Below are 21,027 nucleotides of genomic sequence, written 5' to 3'. Positions count from 1 at the left end.
CGAACCTAATTCGTACCGGAGGTCTGTTCTTAACCCCAAACTGTTCTTAACCTGATGTACCACTTTAGCTAATGGGGCCTCCTGCTGCCGCCGCGCAGCCACCACACGATTTCTGTTCTCATCCTGGGGTACTACTTCTGGGTTAGTGGAGTTTGTAACCTGAAGTGTTTGTAACCCGAGGTGTTTGTAACCTGAGGTACCACTGTAATGAGTTTCATAAACTCATTGTTTCATGAAAAGTTTAGTTTATTGTAAAAAGGTAAAGGTAAAGGACCCCTGATAGTTATGTCCTGTCGTGAACGACTCTGGGGTTGCGGCACTCATCTCGCTTTACTGGCCGAGGGAGCCGACATTTGTCCACAGACAGTTTTTCCGGGTCATGTGGCCAGCATGACTAAGCCACTTCTAGTGAAACCAGAGCAGCACACGGAAACACTGTTTACTTCCCGCCGGAGTGGTACCTATTTATCTACTTGCACTTTGATGTGCTTTTGAACTGCTAGGTTGGCAGGAGCTGGGACCGAGCAACGGGAGCTCACCCCGTTGCAGGGATTCGAACTGCTGACCTTTCAACTGGCAAGCCCCAGGCTCAGTGATTTAGACCACAGCGCCACCCATGTCCCCTGTTAGTTTATTGTAGGTTGCATCAAATTGTGTCATTCCATGTACCTATGGAGTCTTCCCATTTGGAGTCTTCTAGCTGAAGGCCTTTGCTAATGGAAGAGGAGAGGACAGGTTCCAACCTGTAGTCCCTTGTGTCACTTTCTATTCCTTTCCAGAGTCCATAGGGACATGTATTAGCAGATAATATAGCACTTTATTAAGTCCCATGTGAAACATTTATTTGAATCAGTGCTATTTTTCTAGAAAAAGAGGTGCCAGAATTCACCTTGAATGTCTCTCTCATTCTCTTACAATGGCAATGGCACCTACCTGAGAGGTGCTGGAAGAGAGTTCTGGCCCTGATTTTAATGCCACTTTCAGAAAAGCAATGCATTGGGGCTTAGTATAGAAGAAAGCCAAGCAATATAATACAAAATGGCAATTCACTGGCATCACCCTTTGCTTTGACTGTCCTTTGCATGAAAAGTTACGATTCCCTTCCTAACCAACCAACACCCACCTACAGGGGGGGAAAGGGAAGCTTGCCTGAAGTTAAGTTAATGAAAGCACAACTCTATGTACTTGGAAGTCAGTGGGGTGGTAGTGGTTTGAAGTGACTGCAGTTCTTTTGGAGTTCAGAAGTTTAGGAGTCCATAAGTTTAAACAACAATGTCAGAATATTATGACACTGTGGAACTTTTAAATTTCTTTCCCGGCAGGAGCTGCTGCCTAGCACAGGATTCTTTTAATTCTGGCAACATAAATAAGATATGGCAGGAGAAAGTAGGAATACCACCTGCATTATTTTATAGTATATTTCTCATAGCATGTTTTAAAATAATGACAAAATATAAAAATTTATAGGCATGTTAGCCGGAAAGGCAGATCATAAATATAGAATCACATTTGCTGAACTAGAGAGGGAATAAAGCTAGCCAGCCATATAATTTTGTGCAGGAAAACAGACAAAATCCATTTTTTTACAAATACATACAATCCGGGCTGGTTTCAAACTCAAACTTGCGGCTGTTGGTTCCATATCCTGCAGCCGTCCGAGCTCTGATTTGGAAAACATAAGTGGTGTCTGGTTTGAGGCCACTGATGGTAACATTGGTGCTTCTTGCTCTTAGAATGGTGTAACTTGTCTCTTGCTCCTGCTTCAGAAAAAAAAAAGAAATGACCACATTAAAACCCAAGATAGGGTGGCATATTGATGTTTTCTCCCACCTTATGCTGGTTGTGTAAACAGCATTTAGAGGGAGAGTTAATTGGATTCACATGTGTGTTATCTTCCTGCACCAGAATGATGAAACAGATCGGAGGGTGCAGAAATGTCTTGACCCCCCCACAACCCTTTGTCCTTCTTGGTGTAATTTGGAAAAATGGGTGAAATTGCACTACCCCCAGCCAATATTTTAGTGGACTTATGATTACTAACGGTCTATTATTGCAGATCAAAAATAGAGTCACAGTGCGTTATGATTTTAGGCTGATTAATCATGTGTGAAAGTGTTTTGCCTTTCTTTCTTCCCCTTTCAAGCCTTTTTTTTTTTTTTACCAGCTTGACACAGGCATCCGATTGAAATCAAGGCCCTTTAACACGGCAAGACATCCAGAAGATGCCCTTATGCAAACCCTCCCCTTTCAGACTAATAAAAATAATAGATTCAAGAAACATTGGATTAATAGAACATATTTTGCAAATGTAGAAATATAAAATACATAAATAAGCATATTTATAGACTACTTTTTGTGATTTAAAGAGGTTGCAAGATAAAACAGAGGGCACAATCTAAAGTGGGGAATTCCCATAGGGTAGCTTAACAGAGTCTTTCTTTCCTCTCCTCTGTAAGTGCAAAACGTCATTCGGGAGCAGAAAACATTATCTGCACAGCTCCCATATCCACATCCAAGCACCACTCTGCTCAGTGCAAGTTACTCAAGCTTCAGAGTATGAATAACCTGCAACAAAGTGAGCAGTGCCTGCACATAGATGGTGGAGGGGGAAAGGAAACAGAGCTTGCTATGCATTGAATAGTGCCCCTTAATTTGCATTCATCGCTATGTCGCAGACAACCAAACCCAAACATGTTTACTTAGAAATAAGCCCCACTGAATTGAATGGAACTCCCTTCCTAGCAAGTGTGTCCAAGATTGCCGCCTAGGTAACTATTTTAATAGCCCAAAAGGAATAGGTTTGCCAGTATAAATGTCATCATTTTATGAATCTGAATGGCTGCTTAAGTGGAATTTCTGAGGCTATGTTTGCATAGTCAGGGTACTTCCTTCTTTTTAATAAATATGCAAAAGAGGAGATTTTGTGGTTATGGAAAGGTCACATTTCTTATTATAAAAATAAATCTGCATCCTATACCCACTCAACTGAGAGTAAGCGCCACTGAAATCAGTGAGAATTATTTCTGAGTGGACAATATAGGATTGCATTGTTAAGTTGCTTGGCAAGGTTTTTTTAAAAATATATATGATGAGATGAATGGCAATGTATCTTTAATAATATGGTAATTTCTGTTTTGTGTTAATGATAATCAGATTTCCACTGTACAACAGCCTCTAGGTTTATTTTTTCACAGAAGAGAAACAGAAATTCAGAAAATGCTGTATTTTATCATTAACATTCTTTTTTGTTTTAATAAAAGAATGAATCCCTCTGATTAAAAACCCAAAATGTCAGTGATTTCTTTGAAAAAGGTCGGTTTTTCCCCCTTCTAAGCATTACTGCCCATTTTCCCCACAAAGCAGAACTGGATGGATCACAAAACCAACACATTACCAATAAAGTAATCTACCAGAGAATATTTCTCAGAGGATAGTCAATTCTATATTTCATAGCGAGAAATTCTGCCATTAATGCATCTCATGCAACAAAAATGTTCTAGTTAATTCAGGATGGGGAACTTGTGGCTTTTCAAATGTTGTTAGATCCAATGCCCAACTTAAGGCAAGAGCCAAATAAAATAGTTAAATTTTAAATGGGGAATTACTGTTAATATACAGATATTCCTCAGTGGCACTCCGTAAAAGTCTAAGAGGCGCCATTCCAATCTCACACTCTTCATATGTTGTTAGACTACAACTACCATCATCACTGACCTTGCTGGCTGGGACAGATGGGAGCCAGAATCCAAAAACATTTGGAGGCAACATTTTTTGGAAAAGCCACTCTGGATTACATAATTGCTGTTTTGTATGCTTGTGTGTCATGCTGCAGGGACGCGGGTGGCGCTGTGGGTTAAACCACAGAGCCTAGGACTTGCCAATCAGAAGGTTGGTGGTTCAAATCCCCGCGACGGGGTGAGCTCCCTTTGTTTGGTCCCTGCTCCTGCCAACCTAGCAGTTCAAAAGCACATCAAAGTGCAAATAGATAAATAGGTACTGCTCCGGTGGGAAGGTAAATGGTGTTTCCGTGCGCTGCTCTGGTTTGCCAAAAGCGGCTTAGCCATGCTGGCCACATGAACCAGCTGTACGCCAGCTCCCTCAGCCAGTAAAGCGAGATGAGCGCCGCAACCCCAGAGTCGGCCACGACTGGACCTTTACCTTTATGTCATGCTGCACCCCTTGGCACACAATTATACTCCTAAATACACCTCAGGCCTTTCTCCTGGTGCCCTGCTAATTAAAATGTGATGGGTAACTACTAGGGTAGGGACCTTTTCTGTGGTCACATCTGAGTTATGGAATGTGCTTCTCCGAGAAGCTCACTTGGAGACCACACTGTGATCTGTGATCTGTGAAATTCTTGATGCAGTTGTGAGTCTGCTTTATTGATGTTATCCTCTGTTGCCGGCTTTATGGTGTGTTATATATTATTGCTGTTTTCTATTTATTTGTCATGGGGCATCCTAACAAAAGTAGTAAATTAATAAATAAATTTCACTGGGTAAATAAATGAAGGGAAAGTAGAACGGATGATAAAGTATGCCAAACATAGAGGGGACAATAATTCACTAATTTTATTTTTTCCATACTAAATTCCGTGGTTTTGCTTTTTATTCCTGGTTTTCATTTCTAACTTGCAGGTTTTGTTTTTTTTTTGGGGGGGGGAATGGTGAGGAAGAGCTGATATATGGAAAATGAATTAACATCCCCTCCCTTCCCCAATAGAAAAGGTTAAAACTCCTTCTAAGAAACTTGTCTTTTTCTGTATCCTGGAACATGGACAATTATAGTATCTAAACAGGTCTTAGAAATTACTGCTTACATGACTTTACCTGGAAAGTTAATTGCTAAGTTGAGTAATATGATATCTTTTTGGAAAAATATTGAAACTTGTGATATCAATGTAAAATAATTGAATTTGCATAAGTGTATAAAACAAACAAGAATTCCATTTCTTGAACGTACTGTGTAAGTGGAATTTTAAAGGACAGTTGAGATGCCTATGTAACCTTCTTAAACTGATGTAGTCTATGCATTTATACAAAATAATAATTAAATAATAATCCGATCTAATATTAAATGCAGCCACTGCAAGCATTAACATTAATATGATACACCCAACAGAATGTAAATGTTGTTCTGTATTTTTGTTCATGTTTTGGACAGCTAAGCTTATTTTGAAGAATTTGGATATGAATGCGAAAGAGCATTTTTACACAGCTTTCAACTTCTTTTCGGTTTCTTATCTTACTCTTCCCATAACCCAACTGAAGGGGCCAAGCCCACCCCCCGCCATCTTTGCTGTGCTTTCCCACCTTTTCGTAGTACTTGACTTCATAGTCCAAGATGATCCCATTAGGATGTTCAGGCTCTTGCCAAGAGAGAGAGACACTGTTCCTGGATGTCCGGTCTTTTCTAATTATTGTAATAGGGGATGGAGCTAGAGTGGAGAAGAAGAAAAAGAAAGCAAATGGAGTTTATCACTGTTCTAATCCTTGGCAAGGAGGTGGTGTTTCCATTTGAAGGGCTCCTGAGTATAAACCTGGATCCGTATCAACACTCAACAGCTGGATTATAGACTTCTTACCCAAGCCTTGAAGCAGGATAGCCTGAAGGAAAACGAGTTAGGCTTTCTATTGCTAGAAGACTGGTGGCAAATGAGCAGATGTTTCTAATCTGCTACTATAATGTAAGCAATGAAATACATTTGATATATTAAAAAGTGAAGCAAAAGAAAGTGCTCAGCCTATTTATTATGATGTTGCGGTGTTATTAGTACCAGATTCTGCAGCTCATTGATAAATTTTTTCATATTCCAGGCATATGACAGGACTGGAGTACATTATGGGCAAGGAGTCCCAAGAGGTCCAATGCTAATAATAATAATCAGTGTACTGTTGAACATACACTTTTCTGTGACATTCTCTGTGGTTCCCCTATCCCAGTCCACTTCAAATTTCTCCCACATCCTTAACAATTTTCTACAGGGCTTAAGCAAACATATAGCTTTTTTAAAAAAGACACCACTAAAGCACAATTCATTTATCAAGGCACAGGTAATTTTGCTGACATAATGAAGAAACACAAGTACCAAAATGCAATGTGGTGAAACATTTTATTGTTCATATTCAAGTACTCTCCTTCATATGGTCCCATCAGGAGAGGGATCACAAATGTGACACCCAGAGGCTGTCGTACCAGAGAAGGGTCCCAATAAATATCCCTTCACAAATCAAGAATACATAACATACTTTTTGCAATTCCACTAATATTCTGTTAGCACTGGGTCAGTCTCTTCTACATTGAAGTCATTATGCTATGTCCTAATAGCAGCCATTTTGTGTCATGCCACACCCCATAACAGCCACTTTGTGATATTCCCACCCCTGACCATCAGCATCATTTTTTTTTGTATGCCATGCCCTCATGGCAGCCATTTTGTGACTGGCATCCATGGCGCTTTCTTTAAATAGTAAATAAGCCCACTGGCCCCAAAAGCTTGGTGACCTTTAACTATAAAATTAAATGTTCTACTAGATGTTTAAACAGCTCATTCAGTGAGCCCATGGTTCATGCTGGGTATCCTGGTAATATGGCAGGACACTAGAAAAATGGAAGACAAATTACCTGATGAAGATGACATGTAAGAAGTAAATGCATGCTAGCTTTCATTTGAAAATAGCAGATAAGGTAAATATTCACATTTATTAAGAAGAAGAAGAGTTTGGATTTGATATCCCGCCTTTCACTCCCTTTAAGGAGTCTCAAAGCGGCTAACAATCTCCTTTCCCTTCCTCCCCCACAACAAACACTCTGTGAGGTGAGTGGGGCTGAGAGACTTCAAAGAAGTGTGACTGGCCCAAGGTCACCCAGCAGCTGCATGTGGAGGAGCGGAGACGCGAACCCGGTTCCCCAGATTACGAGACTACCGCTCTTAACCACTACACCACACTGGCTATTAGAAGATCGGCCTGGAATTTTATTCCATATCTGCTCAAACAAAAGGTAGTTGTTTTGTTTATAATACAACTGAATAGTCATAATGGGATAGAAACAGTCCAGGTTACTTGAATGAAGTTCTCATAGACATCAAGTGGAACTCAAGTTATGACAAAGTTACTCCATTGATTTCATTGAGACTTCTTTTTCCCTAACTTAGCTCGGCTCATATAATTTTATTGACCCCCAAAAACCGTAGAATTTTTTTTCAAATTACAGCTTTCTGGGAATTCATCATCATAAAATCACCACCATCATTTTCAAATACAGGTTTTAGTCATAAACATGGTCAACCCTTAATTAGGCGATTGGAATTAATCTAGCTGATTCTAGATTCATTTAAACCAGGGAAATGTGAGGGTGCATCCAGACTAAGTTCAGCTTCATGCATATAAGTAGTGGCATAATTGCTGCCCAAAAATGTTTTCATGCAGCTGGAATGTCTGTCACAAGACACAGGGGTCTGAAGGTTCTTGTTTGTGCACACTAAGGTAATGAATATCTATAGGAGGAGCCCCTACTGTAGCTCATTTCTATGACAGCATTGTTGGATGTGCAACAGTAGAAATAATTTAGTTTGTAACTTGAGGGTGAATTATGTCATCAGTAAGTCAGCTAACCAAGAAGGTAGAAGTGGTGCAGATGTTGCTTAGCAACCAGGCAAAGTTGTAGAAAGCTTGCTGACGCAACATGTGCTGTGATTGGCTATGTACTTCTGAGAGAGTTCTCTCCTGAATATTTGGTTGAATATCTCCTTGCATTCCTGAACCTCTGTTCCTTTCTCCTCAAATTATATTCTGTGTTCTGCTCTGTTTTCCTCAGGAAAGAGTTATTAGGCTTTATTTTCTCCCTGGACTCCATCAGTGTTTTTAAAGGGACTTTGCCAGCAAACATCACTCACAGCATGTGCTCCTCCTACATGGTTCAGGTGCTCTGGCATTACTGGAGTGATGCAGGATGAACATATGGTGCAGCAGCTTCTATTGCTTGAAATGGATTTTGACAGCAGCTCTGTTGTTGCCTGAATGGATAAAGCTGCTCTTAATCTGGGCACTTCCGACAAACACAACAGAACATGCACGCACACATGCACACACACACACACACACACACATCAGTAGAAGTTCAGCATTATGCAAGCAGTTCCAGCTTCCCATATACAACTACTAAATTTCGTGAGAGGTCTTACTGGCCTCTATGTCCCCAAGGGGAACCATGCACCTAGGAGAAGCAACTTCACATAACTGAAGCCTTCCTTGCTGATCTTTCAGTAACAGTCCCTATGACTGAAAAAGGACCACGTTTACAACTCAACTGTGGCAAGACCAGCAAGGACTGGTCCAAGAATTTCGTGCATAGCTCGGAATACAAGGATTATAATAACTGACAAGCATTAAGCAACACAAATGGATCTGGATTATAACATCTACTCACTAGTAATTGCACAATCAGAAGTACAGGCTGCTGTTAAAAAATAGATATAATAATAGTCAGGCTGTTTTGAAATGCAGAGACCTATGTCATGCATAACTTCCTACTAGTTCATCTTTACATTCTTCTAATTTGTACCCTTTAACATTTTAGTTTGCATTTTCCAAGCATAACAAGCTTATGCTAAGATAAGTGCCATCCATATTTATGAGTAATTAACAAATCGTTAAAAGTTATGATTTCCCACCACCACTAATAATACTATAAAGTCAATCAATATAGTGTTGATGAGACAAGGCTAACAATCCTGATGACAGTGATTGCTCCCAAATTGTTGTAATCACTTTTTACAGTTTACTTATATACTTCTCTCTATGAGTCACAAATAATGTTAGTGAGTTGATTGTGAATTTTTCAGAAATATAGCTGTTTCTGACCCCCCCCCCCAAACAGCTCCTCCAGTTACTGAAGCCACAACAACGTTGCACATAGTTGATATATACCACACCATGTGAATGGAAAAGTGAAATCTTTATTAGAGTAAACATGCTGACTTTTATTAATCAGACTCCACCTCTGCAATAGCAGAACTATTTGTGTGACCCGATACTTTATACACTCAGATCTTTCCCAGGACCCACCAGGAACCACTAAATTCTGCTACTGAGTTGCCTCCCACACTATCCAAGCACCAGAAATTTTAATTTCAAGATCTGATAACTCTGCATATCTGTTATGGGTACTGAAGTATAGGAGATTCACTTGCTGTTTATACATATAAGTATTTATATACTGCCCTCTAGCAAAATATAAACAAAAACAAAATTTGAAGCAGTCATTAAAATGGTTGGCTAATCAAGGATAGGGATTTTGTTCTCTCAGTTTCTCATTTTTCCAGTCTTCAATTCAGTTCTCCATATTTTGTTGCACTGTGTGATTATTATTATTATTATTATTATTATTATTATTATCTTAAAAATCTATCAGCATTTTAGTGCAAATTTCCCATAATAAACACATTTTTATATGTAGTTTTTATTAATGTGCACATTTTTGAAAGCAATTTTCCCTAATGTAATGCATTTTTTCATTATTTCCATCAGTATATTCATTTTTATGGACACTTTTCCCGAACAGATGCAATTTTGTAAAGACTGGTTCATGAACTACATAGCAGAATTCGGACAAGTGCCAATTTCAAAGGTCACCTGCGTTGCAGTTCACAATTTATTTATTATTATTATTTTTGCAAAAGTATAAATTGATAGTTTTGGCTTCAAATGATACATGAATGGAATTTCTCTCCCAACCCTACTCAATAAATATTTTAAACAACTGCATAGGGCTTTCAGCTTAAAAATATATATTTAAGAGATGCCTAAAGTCTTAAGCAGACATGAATATTGGTACGAAATTTACTCAGTCGATCAATAACATCATTCCGTATATAATAACTAAATCCAAAACCATAAACAGTTAAACATTAAAGCATATACACCAGCAGTATTCAAGAAATAACAGCAAAACCTTCACTGAATATAAAAGCCAAAGGCTTGATTGTTTCAACATGGGAAACTCTAAGTGGCAGCAAACTGTTAAAGGATACATAAATAAATATTCTTTATCTGTTACATAGATTTTGGAGGCAATGAAAGCAAGTCTGGGAGTGAAAAAGCTCATTCTTGTAAGTGTTTAAGATGCGAAACATAAAGAGCATGAAGCTTCTTAAACTCCTGACAATAATTTTAGATTTACCTTGCTAAAATTGATTTGCTAGAGAAAATAATCCCTAAACATATCATGCATCTTCCTTTAGCTTAGTAGCAGCTAGACATAAATTTCCTTATTGATTTAAACTCCATGTGCTGTGTTTGTATTTGTTACATGAATAACTGGGCTCCAGATGAATACATGAGGAAAGCCATGCCTGCAATGTGCATACACTGCACTCAGTAGTTACCGCTTCCTAACGGTTACTAACTGTTCTGTTGAGACTGTAGACTCTCTATAGGGATCACAAAGATTCATATGCATGCAGCTGCCCAGTGCTCTCAGAATGATTCTGGACCATTAAATTGGATATGAGGGGAGTATCTAAAACCAGGTGCAAAGTGGCACATGAAAAACCTGTTTGGTTTCTTTCTCACCACCATGGTAGAACCCAAAATTTTCATCTCTGCAGCGTACTATGGTGGTTAACATCCAGTATGGGCTTCAGATATTTAGATAGGCTGGAGTGTAGTGTCAACGAACCTGTTTAGCTTTCTTGGAGGACTAGGTGGACTCCATGACCATCTTACCACTGCAGTTTGATCTAAAGCATAGCAGAACGCATCACATATCTAGGGAGAAAGTTTGTTCCCTAGTTGTGTCACGAAATGTAAAAGACATGCAATAGTGGGAATCTGATTTCTGAATTCAGATGCCCATCACTGAAGCCCAAAGAAATGAGGTAGAAGAGTTAGAAGAATTGAGGAAGATGTGTTGAAGCTTCATTTTTGGCCCACAGGATTGCAGTTGACCAGTTTGTGCTCTTGTCTCTGCTAAGCATTTGTGTGCTTTGGATGAAACCCTGCTCATTGCATGACAAGACCTTCAAGCCAACCCCCCATTAGGAATAAAGAAATTCACACTGACGCAGAATTTTGGTTTAAAGTTAATGGGCAAAATTGATTACAGCAAATGTAGCGGTATTGGCTTAGGCATTGGCAAAAGACTATATCAGACTCCTGCCCCCTTTGCAGGAAGTCAGTAAGGGTAAACCACCAAAAGAGGAAGCTGCTTTGGGGGAACCTGCCTGCATCTCCCCAGGTGCTTCCAGAGGCCTGGTAGGCCCTAGGCCCTCAACCGGACTTCATACAGGATCTAGACCCCGGATTCATTTAATGGAATACCCTTGAACAATGGAGGGGCAGGCGATGGCCGACCTCCCCCACTCAACAATAAGCCAATTCCTAACCGCCAAACCTTACAAAGTTGTGACGATTGCTAAGAGGTAGGTGAAAACCAAGTGGCTAATGCCAATCTGCCAAATGGAAAAATTCCTACCTGGTCCCCATCCTAATACGGGCGACCAACCAAAGTCCAAAGCAAGGCCATAGGGCACCTAACAGAGGGTGGGCCGGTGTTCGGCAGGGAGAGGCAGCTGCTTGGCACACACCACACTGCTGCTTTTATACCCCTCCCCCATGATCACCCCACTCAAAATGATTGGCCAATAGGCCTGGGGTGATCATGGTGCCACCCTGGCATGAGGGTATTGCTCCGCCCACGCCAGGGTGAAGGAAACTGGATTGAGGGCATGCCCGCAACCAGGACTATCTTTTAAGATGATCCCACTTGCAGGGAGGTGGCCTAGTTTAGCCTCAGCTAACAGAAAACTCTAGCAACCCTGATGCTCTAGGACTTGTTTCCAAGAAAGGTCAGTTTCACCTTCTCCCTTAAGTCCTTTCAAAGCTTGGTTTTTTAAAAAATCCCATTCAGAAAGCCTTTGGGAACTGTTGATTACCGGCTGCTATGTTTTGTTCTTATGTCTTAGGTACTGTTTACGTGTCAGTATGTGCTGGTTTATTGTATTGTTTTACATTACTACATTGGATGATTTTTACTGGGTAATTAGGTAGATTCTATCTTGGATCCAGACTAAGCTATTTGAGATTAGGTCCCACTGAAATGAACGTTAGTCATGATTTCACTTCACAATGAGTTCAATGCAACTAACTTAGGTTGCATTCAGACGTGAGATTATTCCATCTTCCGGATGTTTCCTTACCTGTTAATTTTCACATAAAATGCATCTCTGGAAATCAAGCAGAATCTGGTGGCAGTTCAAAGCTAATTTCTGTGTTGTTACCAGAAAATAATCTGTTGTAACCCTTGAAATTTGCTGCAGTTTTCATGGATCAGGCCCCCGCTGCTCATGTAATGAAATTTTAGGTGGTATTCTAGCACACTGTACAGTGAATCATGGGGGAACAATAGAGTGAATGCCCAGAAAGGGTGTGGGGGTGACAATTCCAATGACATTCCTTGTTGTGTCACATCACACCGACTGGTGCAACTAAAATTTAATGCAACATGGGTGGTTTTTCGATTTAAAAACCCATAGCTCCATAATTTAACAGGTGCTGCGGTGTAAAAGGAATGTTAGAAATTGGGACAGAACCAGAAAAACTAAAGCAATGATCCTTATGTCTGAATGTAACCTTTGTCTGGATCAAACTCTCTGTTTCTGAATGCATAAAGTGCTGTTAAATTCCATATGAATGAATAAAATATAACAGTGTTTAAAATAAAAACTATCACAACTCTTTCACAAGGCTTTAAAGCAAAAGAACTTTTAGTTTTCAAAAGACTTCTAAACTGGTGACCTCACTAATTATGTATTTCCTTGTAGGTAAGGTAAAAGGTTGGGACGTGGGTGGCGCTGTGGGTAAAAGCCTCAGCGCCTAGGACTTGCCGATCGAAAGGTCGGCGGTTCGAATCCCCGCGGCGGGGTGCGCTTCCGTCGCTCGGTCCCAGCGTCTGCCAACCTAGCAGTTCGAAAGCACATCAAAGTGCAAGTAGATAAATAGGGGCCGCTTACTAGCAGGAAGGTAAACGGCATTCCGTGTGCTGCGCTGGCTCGCCAGATGCAGCTTGTCACGCTGGCCACGTGACCCAGAAGTGTCTTCGGACAGCGCTGGCTCCCGGCCTCTAGAGTGAGATGAGCACACAACCCTAGAGTCTGTCAAGACTGGCCCGTACGGGCAGGGGTACCTTTACCTTTAAGGTAAAAGGTAAAGGGCCCATGGACTGTTAAGTCCAGTCAAAGGTGACTATGGGGTGTGGTGTTCATCTTGCTTCAGGCCGAGGGAGCTGGTATTTATCCACAGACAGCTTTCCTGTTTGTCCACAGACAGACAGCATGACTAAACTGCTTCTGGCTCAACAGGACAACCTGACGAGTGCCAGAGCACACAGAATGGCCTTGTATGGATACTCTAAATGCCCTTTACACAGAGACATATGTCCTATTCCACTGGGCCTCCACATTTTCTAGAACTATTGTATGTAACCTTTGAACGAACAATACTGCAGTTTATCATGCAAATGTGCATTTTAATTACAGTATTCTTGCAATCTTAAAGTTATTTTGCTGAGGGAAATCTGTGAAAATTTAACTATTCTACTTCACTATGCCTGCTTTTGTTTGGTTGGAAAAACACTGTCAAAAACTACTGCTTTTTGGCAAGTCTTCAGTGACCAGTATGAAACATCTTGGGAAGGGATGTCTCACAGCTCGGTTCGCAGATGACTGATAGCACAAGCAAAATAATTACAATGTTAACTAACTCTGATAGGTTCCCTATTGGGAACATCACTGAAGAGGGCAAGTCATGAAGAACGGTCTACATTCTCACCTTTATGTGGTGGTCCCTGTAGATTACATAAGACATGCCTGAAGGATGGGGATTTTGGATGAAACTTGTCTTGCTGCTATTTCTTTGTGAACAAATAGATGATTATATTCTCTTTATCTCAGTCAAACACCTTTCAGAAACAATGACTTTTCTCAAAAGACAAACCTTTCCTTTTATAACAAGGAGACATTTTGCAATTGAGCTCATACAATTTTGGCCACTATCCACCAGTTTCCTATTTGTTTATCTGACAAGTGAAATGGCACAGGTGGAACATCTGGCCCAACGATTTCTATAAACATCCTCTCATTAAGAACTGGTGCATTTTTTCCCCTTAACTACTTCTTTCCCCAGAATCCATGCTATACTGGAAGAAGGAGAGATGAGGGTCAGGCTTTGTTATGGAAAGAATAATGTTTGGTATAACTTAAAGCTGTTTATTATTGTTGTTATTATTGGTTTCTATTGATTTATTGGTTTGTTTTTGCCTGTACAGTGGAACCTTGGGTTGCAAACATGATCCGTGCGGGAGGCACATTCGCAACCCACAGCGTTCGCAACCTGCAGTCTGCACATGCGCGTGATGCGATTCGGTGTTTCTGTGTATGCACGAGCGCCGAAACTCAGAAGTAACCCGTTCCGGTACTTCCAGGTTTCGACGCGTCTGTAACCTGAAAACGCGTAACCCAACGCGTCTGTTACCTGAGGTACCACTGTATAGGATATTGTGTTTTTTAATGTTTGATGTTTTGTTGTATTTTTATATATGCTGTAAGTTTTATATATTTATATAAGTTTTATATTTTTATATATGCTGTAAGCTGACTGGGGAATTCCAGCCAGATGGGTGGGATAGAAATAAAATTATTATTATTATTATTATTATTATTATTATTATTATTCATTGCATTTTCTCAGAAACAGAAAACTGTGTGAATGAGATGAAGAATTATGAAATGCATTTTGATTCTACAGCAATGAGCATGACTGTTGAACTCCACAGAAATCATCTTTTTAGCAGAGGTTGAGCCTCTAAGGTTCCCTCAAGGTCAAATTCCAAGACTGTAGTGATTCAAATGGCTTCTTCTTCTAGCTCAAATCTTATTCACTGATGTAGGCAAATGTTCTAGGGAAACAGCAGAATTTGAACAAGAAAATCATATATAGATATGTACACCAAGAAGAAAAAAATCCTCATTTGGTGGAAATATCAAATGGACAGCAAGTGGAATTTACCAAAATAAAACTAACTTTAGTACCTATCCTGTTGGAGAGCTTTGTTTAGACAACAGTTTTACAAAGCACAATTTCAAGCATTTGAAAATTTAATACTTAAGACAGGGCCTGCCCTGGTCCTTAATGTGTGCATTAGGTGCATGGAACATATGCCCTAAAATTTATTGGGTTGAAGACCCTGTCTACAGGGTCTGCAAACATAAAAGGGGATAAAAGAAAGCAAGGCGGAAAAGACAGCAAGGAACACAAAATGCCCCTAACTTTCATGTCAGAGACAAACTATTCCTATCTAACAACTTTCTTTGTAAGAACAATCAGTGGCGGTTATTTTTCGCTGGTACTGTTAAAATGCATATTAAACTTTGGCTTGTTTCACTCTTTCATGTGTTGTTGTCTGTCCGTCTCCTTTTAATAGAGATACAAAGTGAGCGAAACTAACGTGTTCCTCATATGTTTAACATGTGTGTGATAAATCAAGGATATGCCAAGTCCACTTGAAAAGTAACCGGCTGCACAAGATATTCACTTCAGGAACCACAAATTACGGGGCGCCCAGATGGAGAGGTAAAAATCATGTATGCTTTTGTAATGGTTTTTCTGGAGTAAACATGTTCAGATTTTCAGTTTCATGCACAAAATAGAAGCTTTGATGCTGCTTTGTCATTCCTGTTGAGAAAGCCTCACGGTGGTTGATGGAGAGATCCTGTATGAATACTGTACAGTTAAATTATTCTTCTCCCCTGCCAGCCTTCTTAACTTCACCTCCTCTAAAATCCAGAGTCAGCTTCTGACATCTTAAAGATCAATGGTGAAAGACAGTGTGATCACCCTTGTTTGGAGTGTAAGGATTATGCACTGAGATCTTTGCTTCAGCAGGTGCCTAAATCTTATCTAGGGTGGTTCACAGCACTGCTCTTGTGAAGCTTATTATACATCCAGCTGCTAGATATCTTTCAGAATAAGGAACTTCCTAGTAGTTGAAAGCTCTCAGCTATGTGGGAATCTGAAGGCAATGCATCTAGTTCACTACACAGAACAATGCCGCTGTGCTTTTGATTTTATGCAGCTATAATACCAGTATGGGATGGTGACTTGTCAACATTTTAAGATCGGATTATGGCTAAAGGGCAGGGGAGCTGTTGAAGATGAAACCAAACAGCCCCATTTCTGCATATATTATTAATTCCAATTGATTCAGTTAGGTTGAATGGGGTCTTATTTTAGGCAATGGGTACAATCCAGATAAATTTAAGTGAGTTTAAGTCCAACTAATTATAATTTATTTGAAATTTGGCTGCAATTTAAGTAATAGACGTGCTGTTTCAAGTACGCATGAGGGAAGGAATATCAACTAATGGCTTGCATGTGTGAATAGGTCACAGGCAGGACTTTCATATTCCCTCAAACACCATTGCCTTTCGATGATTACAGCTCACAAATAAGCTGCTTGTTACCAAGTGATGAGAAATTACAAATTTAATCAGAGTTGAGTTCATAAATCAAGAGTGGGGGACTTGTGGCCCTCCAGATGTTAAGGGGCTCAATCTCGGATCAGCCCCAGCCATCCTAGCTAATGGCTAGGGATGAAGGTAACTGCAGCCCAACCACATCTGGAGGGATACAGATTCCCAACCCCTGAGTTGAAAGAGGCCTTGGTCAATGCCCACTCTTAAATCAGCCTACAACATCCAGATTACAAGGGGACAATCACAGATGAACTGGTTATTGAAAGGTATTTACAAATTTTCTCCTTCCTTCCTTTGTAGCTCATCAAATCTCAGAAATTTAGAGTTAACTAAAATCAAATATACAATGTAACCCCCCATCACAAAATTAACACTAGGCAGGCATATTAAAAAAATAGGATAATAGTGTTTAAGGACCTGCCACACACTCTCCTTCACTCATTCTCATCTCTTGTCTCCCCAACCCCAAACCACTTCAGTTCTCCACAACTGGGACAGTCTTATTCGTGCTTCCAGGGTCAGGCTGCTTCACATGGGTGATCGTTTATGGAAGGAATTGATGTCTGAATGCTACAGTAAGCCTTTTTAAAGGGTTGACCCTAGTGGGGAGCATGAGAGGCACAATTTGGACTTCGATTCAAGCAACAAACTACCCGTTTCTGTCTCAAATTCCTTTCCACACACATGATTCTTCCCACTGTTCTATGTCTCACCCTTCCAACCTTCACCAGCACAAAGTTAAATGCCCCCCTTTTCTTTTCTGAAAAATGAAACCAAGCAGTCTAAGGAAACATTTAGAGTTCAAGAGGAGAGCAGGTGAAGAAGAGAGGAGAGGAAGTGGAGAGATGAATGGGAAACTTTGGGTCTTGATGGACAAGGCTAGCTTTTAATTACACTGAATTATTTTCTGAGGCTACTTCAATCACAGTGATTTGGAGCAGGGATGTTGATCTAAATAAACAGAGTTGTTCTTCTCATGGGTTATCATTCTTCTCTGAGTTTTAGCTGTGAGAGCAGGGTGTAAAGAAGTGGAATTAGACTATTGGGTGGCATAATTCTTTCCCCTAAAAAACAGTTTTAAAGGAAGAAAAAATAGGGACTCGCAGTTTTCACTAATGAAGGTAAAAATCACCTAGCATGAAATCCCCTGGAACTATATAGTCTTTTTTCTTTTTTAATAAACAAAACATTAAATGTTCTCTACATGAAAGTACCTGGATGGATCTGCCTGAAATTTGGCAGGCTTCAGCCATTCTTGAGGGGCTTCTTTGCCTAAAGATCTTACCCATTTTTGTAGAAAGTGAAAAAATGCAAGAGCTGTTTTCATATTCCCCATTACAGTAAACGGAGTTGAAACAAAGCTTTGGATTTTTAACAGATCAAATTCAGACCCAAATAATGAATGAAATTGGAATGACACAGAGCATATCTGAAACAGACTGGGCTGCTTCCAAATGCTACAGATGCAAGACAAATCTTGTGGTCACTGCACACCCCTTATATCTTATTTGTCTCGACTTTTCGTTTGAGAACTACTAGCCTCGCATGGCAGAAATTATTTTTTGTCCCCCCCCCCCTATTCTTTGCTGTTTAGTATTGAAGAATACAGTGGATACTGAATATACTGTAGGAAGGTATATTTACACTTTTTATTTTATGTCAGAATATTGCTCCCCTATTACAATCTTGAAAGAGAGAGGGTTGTGGTCCACTGCTAGTCTTGCTTTAAGAGATTTATACAGTTTCAGTCATTTACCAAAAGATCCAGATAACTATAACCAAAATACAGCCAATTAAATAAGTTAAGGTTCTTAAAATAATAAAGAACCCAAAATCTGATCTGAAAACCTATCTGCGAACTAAACATTGACCAAGCAGACTAGATAAATCTGCATATCAGCTTGTCAGAGTGGCACAGCTGTCCATCTCTCTCCATGACACATTCATAATTAGCACCTTGCCTCAGGGGATTGTGGATTTCATATAATTCTCCTGTGGCAGTCAGTGACCCGTCCTAAGCAGGGTTGATTGGTGTTATTAGATAACATCTGTGTGAAAACATATTATTGTGAGTTGAGATGAAGTCTTGTTCCCTTTAGCATGGCTGATAACTACAGTTATAAGTCTGGGCCTTAGCATTATAATATAGTGGCAGAAGCCTGATCATATGAGCTAATAGAAGCAGAACGTGTTACTCTTTCCATGAGGCACTTGACAACAAAACCCACCTAAAAGTATTGCAATACTGCAGTTGTGCAAGGCAAACTGTTCTAGACTCTATGTCAACGAGCACATGTGATCCAAGGAATAAAATGATGGATTAAGAACGTGGCTTTCTGAACTTCTTCTGCTTCTCTGTGTCCTGTTTTGCTTCTGCTTCTTTGTGTCCTGTTTTGCTTGGACAATGTCCCCACACCAGTCCAATACTAGGGCTGGATTTAGGTTTGATGAGGCCCTGAGCTACTGAAGGTAATGGAGCCCTTTATATGTCCAGCTGTCCATTGTCAACAGCAAATTGTCGCTGGTATTTTTTTGTGTGTGTGTTGAATATATGCTATATAGTAATTTATGGACCTAATAGGTCCATACACAACACAAAACACTGTGGCTGTATGTAGGTTTTATTTTATTAGTCTTTTTATCTTATATTTTGGAAATGTAGATCCAGTTTTTTCCCTTTCAGTTTTTTTTGGGGGCCCCCAAGAGAGTGGGGTCCTAAGCTACAGCTTGTTTAGCTTATATGTAAATCTGGCACTGGTCCAATACCCATCCCCAGAAGCTGACAAGCCTGAAAAAGGAGTAACCACGTCATCCAACCATTCTGTGTGTTTTCTCCATGGCTGCACATCAACGCAGACATCAGCACAAAAAAACTGCCACTGCTTTGGGCAGAGAAGTACATCTGAGTTAGCCTTAAGTAGTATATAGGTACAATTCCCCAAATGTCTTTCATTACAGTCAGAAGATGGAGTTCATTTACGAAACACTGTACTTCTATAATTGCATATGTGCCAGTGCAAATTGAAAAATGGAAACATGGTAGCATGTGTTCCACTAGGATATACAACTTTCCATGTTAACTGTAGGATTGGAACATGAAGGAAGCTCAGGTCTCCCTTCACTAACTCATGTGCATTGCTGCAGCAAAAGTCACCTCTCAACTCCTCCTTCCTTCCCTCTTTCATCTGTTGCCACTAGGCAAAACTGCTCATACACAAACTATCCACAGAAGCAGCATACAGAAGCAGCTTCCCACCAAGATAATTGTGAAATTTAAAAACAACCAAAGAAATTTCAAGTTTAGTCTTCTGTACGTGAACAAACAATACTTACTAGAGACCTATCTATTGCAAGCAAAACTTTCCACAGTGAAAATTATACTCTCATTCATTCATTCATTGTTCATGTACAGAAAATCCCATAGGCATGAATGGGCCTCTCTAAGGCCAGCTGAATGCCATAAATCACAGCACCAGCACTTTAAAGCAATATTCATGTAAAGCTGCTGGTGATCAGGATTTGGGGAGAGCAGGAAACATGGAGGAACAGAAAATATAATCCATAATATTATTAAATCTTTGTAGTGCCAGTGTTAGTATTTTATATGTCTAACATCAAAGCACTTAATTTCCTCCACTTCTATTATATCAAAATTAATCACTTACATGACCACTGTAATTTATATTGGAGATTACTGCTTTGAGTCTTTCATTAAAATCTGATTTTATTAATAAAACACATTCTTTCTGTGACAACAGACTAACGTGTTATTTGACACACTGACTGGAGATTGGGAGTTAATCCTAATAGTAATTCTGCCAAATCCCTTGATAATAAAACCACCCAACAATTGGAAATCTGTTTCTGTTTGCTTTCACTACAGTATATTCATAGCATCTCCCCTTATGCTACAGAAGCTAAACTAATGAAGACAGTGTCCCTAGCCTAGTACTTATGATACAGGAAAAGAGAAAATACTACCTCACACCAGATAGTTGGCTCTAGCTGCTTGGCAAAGAAAGCCCACATGCCTTCTTCGCCTCTTGTTGGCTCTCAGATGGATACAGTGATGATGGAGGGGCTGAAATTTGCCTCTATGCCTGCCAGGTGATTGGGATTTCAACAGCTCAGCAGAGACAGAAAAAGGGTACATGTCTCCACCAACTCTCATCAACTAACAACAGGGGAGGTTTTGCTTGTCCCTGACCTCATGCTACATTTATATAAGATCACACTCCCTGGGGCAGGATTATGTCCTGGTAAAAACAAATTGTTGTTTGACCACAAAAACACCCAAACATTATGGACATGTGGACCTACTTCTTATAAAGACAGACAGAAAATACACACACAAACACACTCCAAACAAATATGAAAGCTAAAAGGTAAGAACAGCAGTTTTAACTAGGGAAGGGCAAACATCTGCAGAACTCATTGGACTGACTTGGAAACGAATTTAATTCTTTACTCAAAAATTGGAAACAATTGCAGTT

The 21,027-nt window shown here is 39.9% G+C and overlaps 1 protein-coding gene across 4 annotated transcripts in view; it reads right to left on the bottom strand.

The window, feature by feature from the left end:
• Positions 1-21,027, bottom strand: part of EPHA3 (EPH receptor A3) — a 199,867-nt gene that overhangs the window by 43,339 nt on the left and 135,501 nt on the right. For 3 of the 4 annotated variants that reach the window (XM_077927226.1, XM_077927228.1, XM_077927227.1), the window contains 2 exons: positions 5,316-5,440; positions 1,598-1,760 (listed from right to left, as the gene is read on the bottom strand). In XM_077927226.1, the coding sequence (XP_077783352.1) occupies positions 1,598-1,760; positions 5,316-5,440 (288 nt within the window). The remainder of the gene's footprint in view (positions 1-1,597; positions 1,761-5,315; positions 5,441-21,027) is intronic. The other variant, XM_028726778.2, reaches the window with a different exon arrangement.

Source organism: Podarcis muralis, chromosome 4 (assembly GCF_964188315.1).
Source record: "Podarcis muralis chromosome 4, rPodMur119.hap1.1, whole genome shotgun sequence".
NCBI classification, from domain to species: domain Eukaryota; kingdom Metazoa; phylum Chordata; class Lepidosauria; order Squamata; family Lacertidae; genus Podarcis; species Podarcis muralis.
Note: the sequence above shows the minus strand (reverse complement) of the source record. Positions and strands in the feature narration are given on the sequence as shown.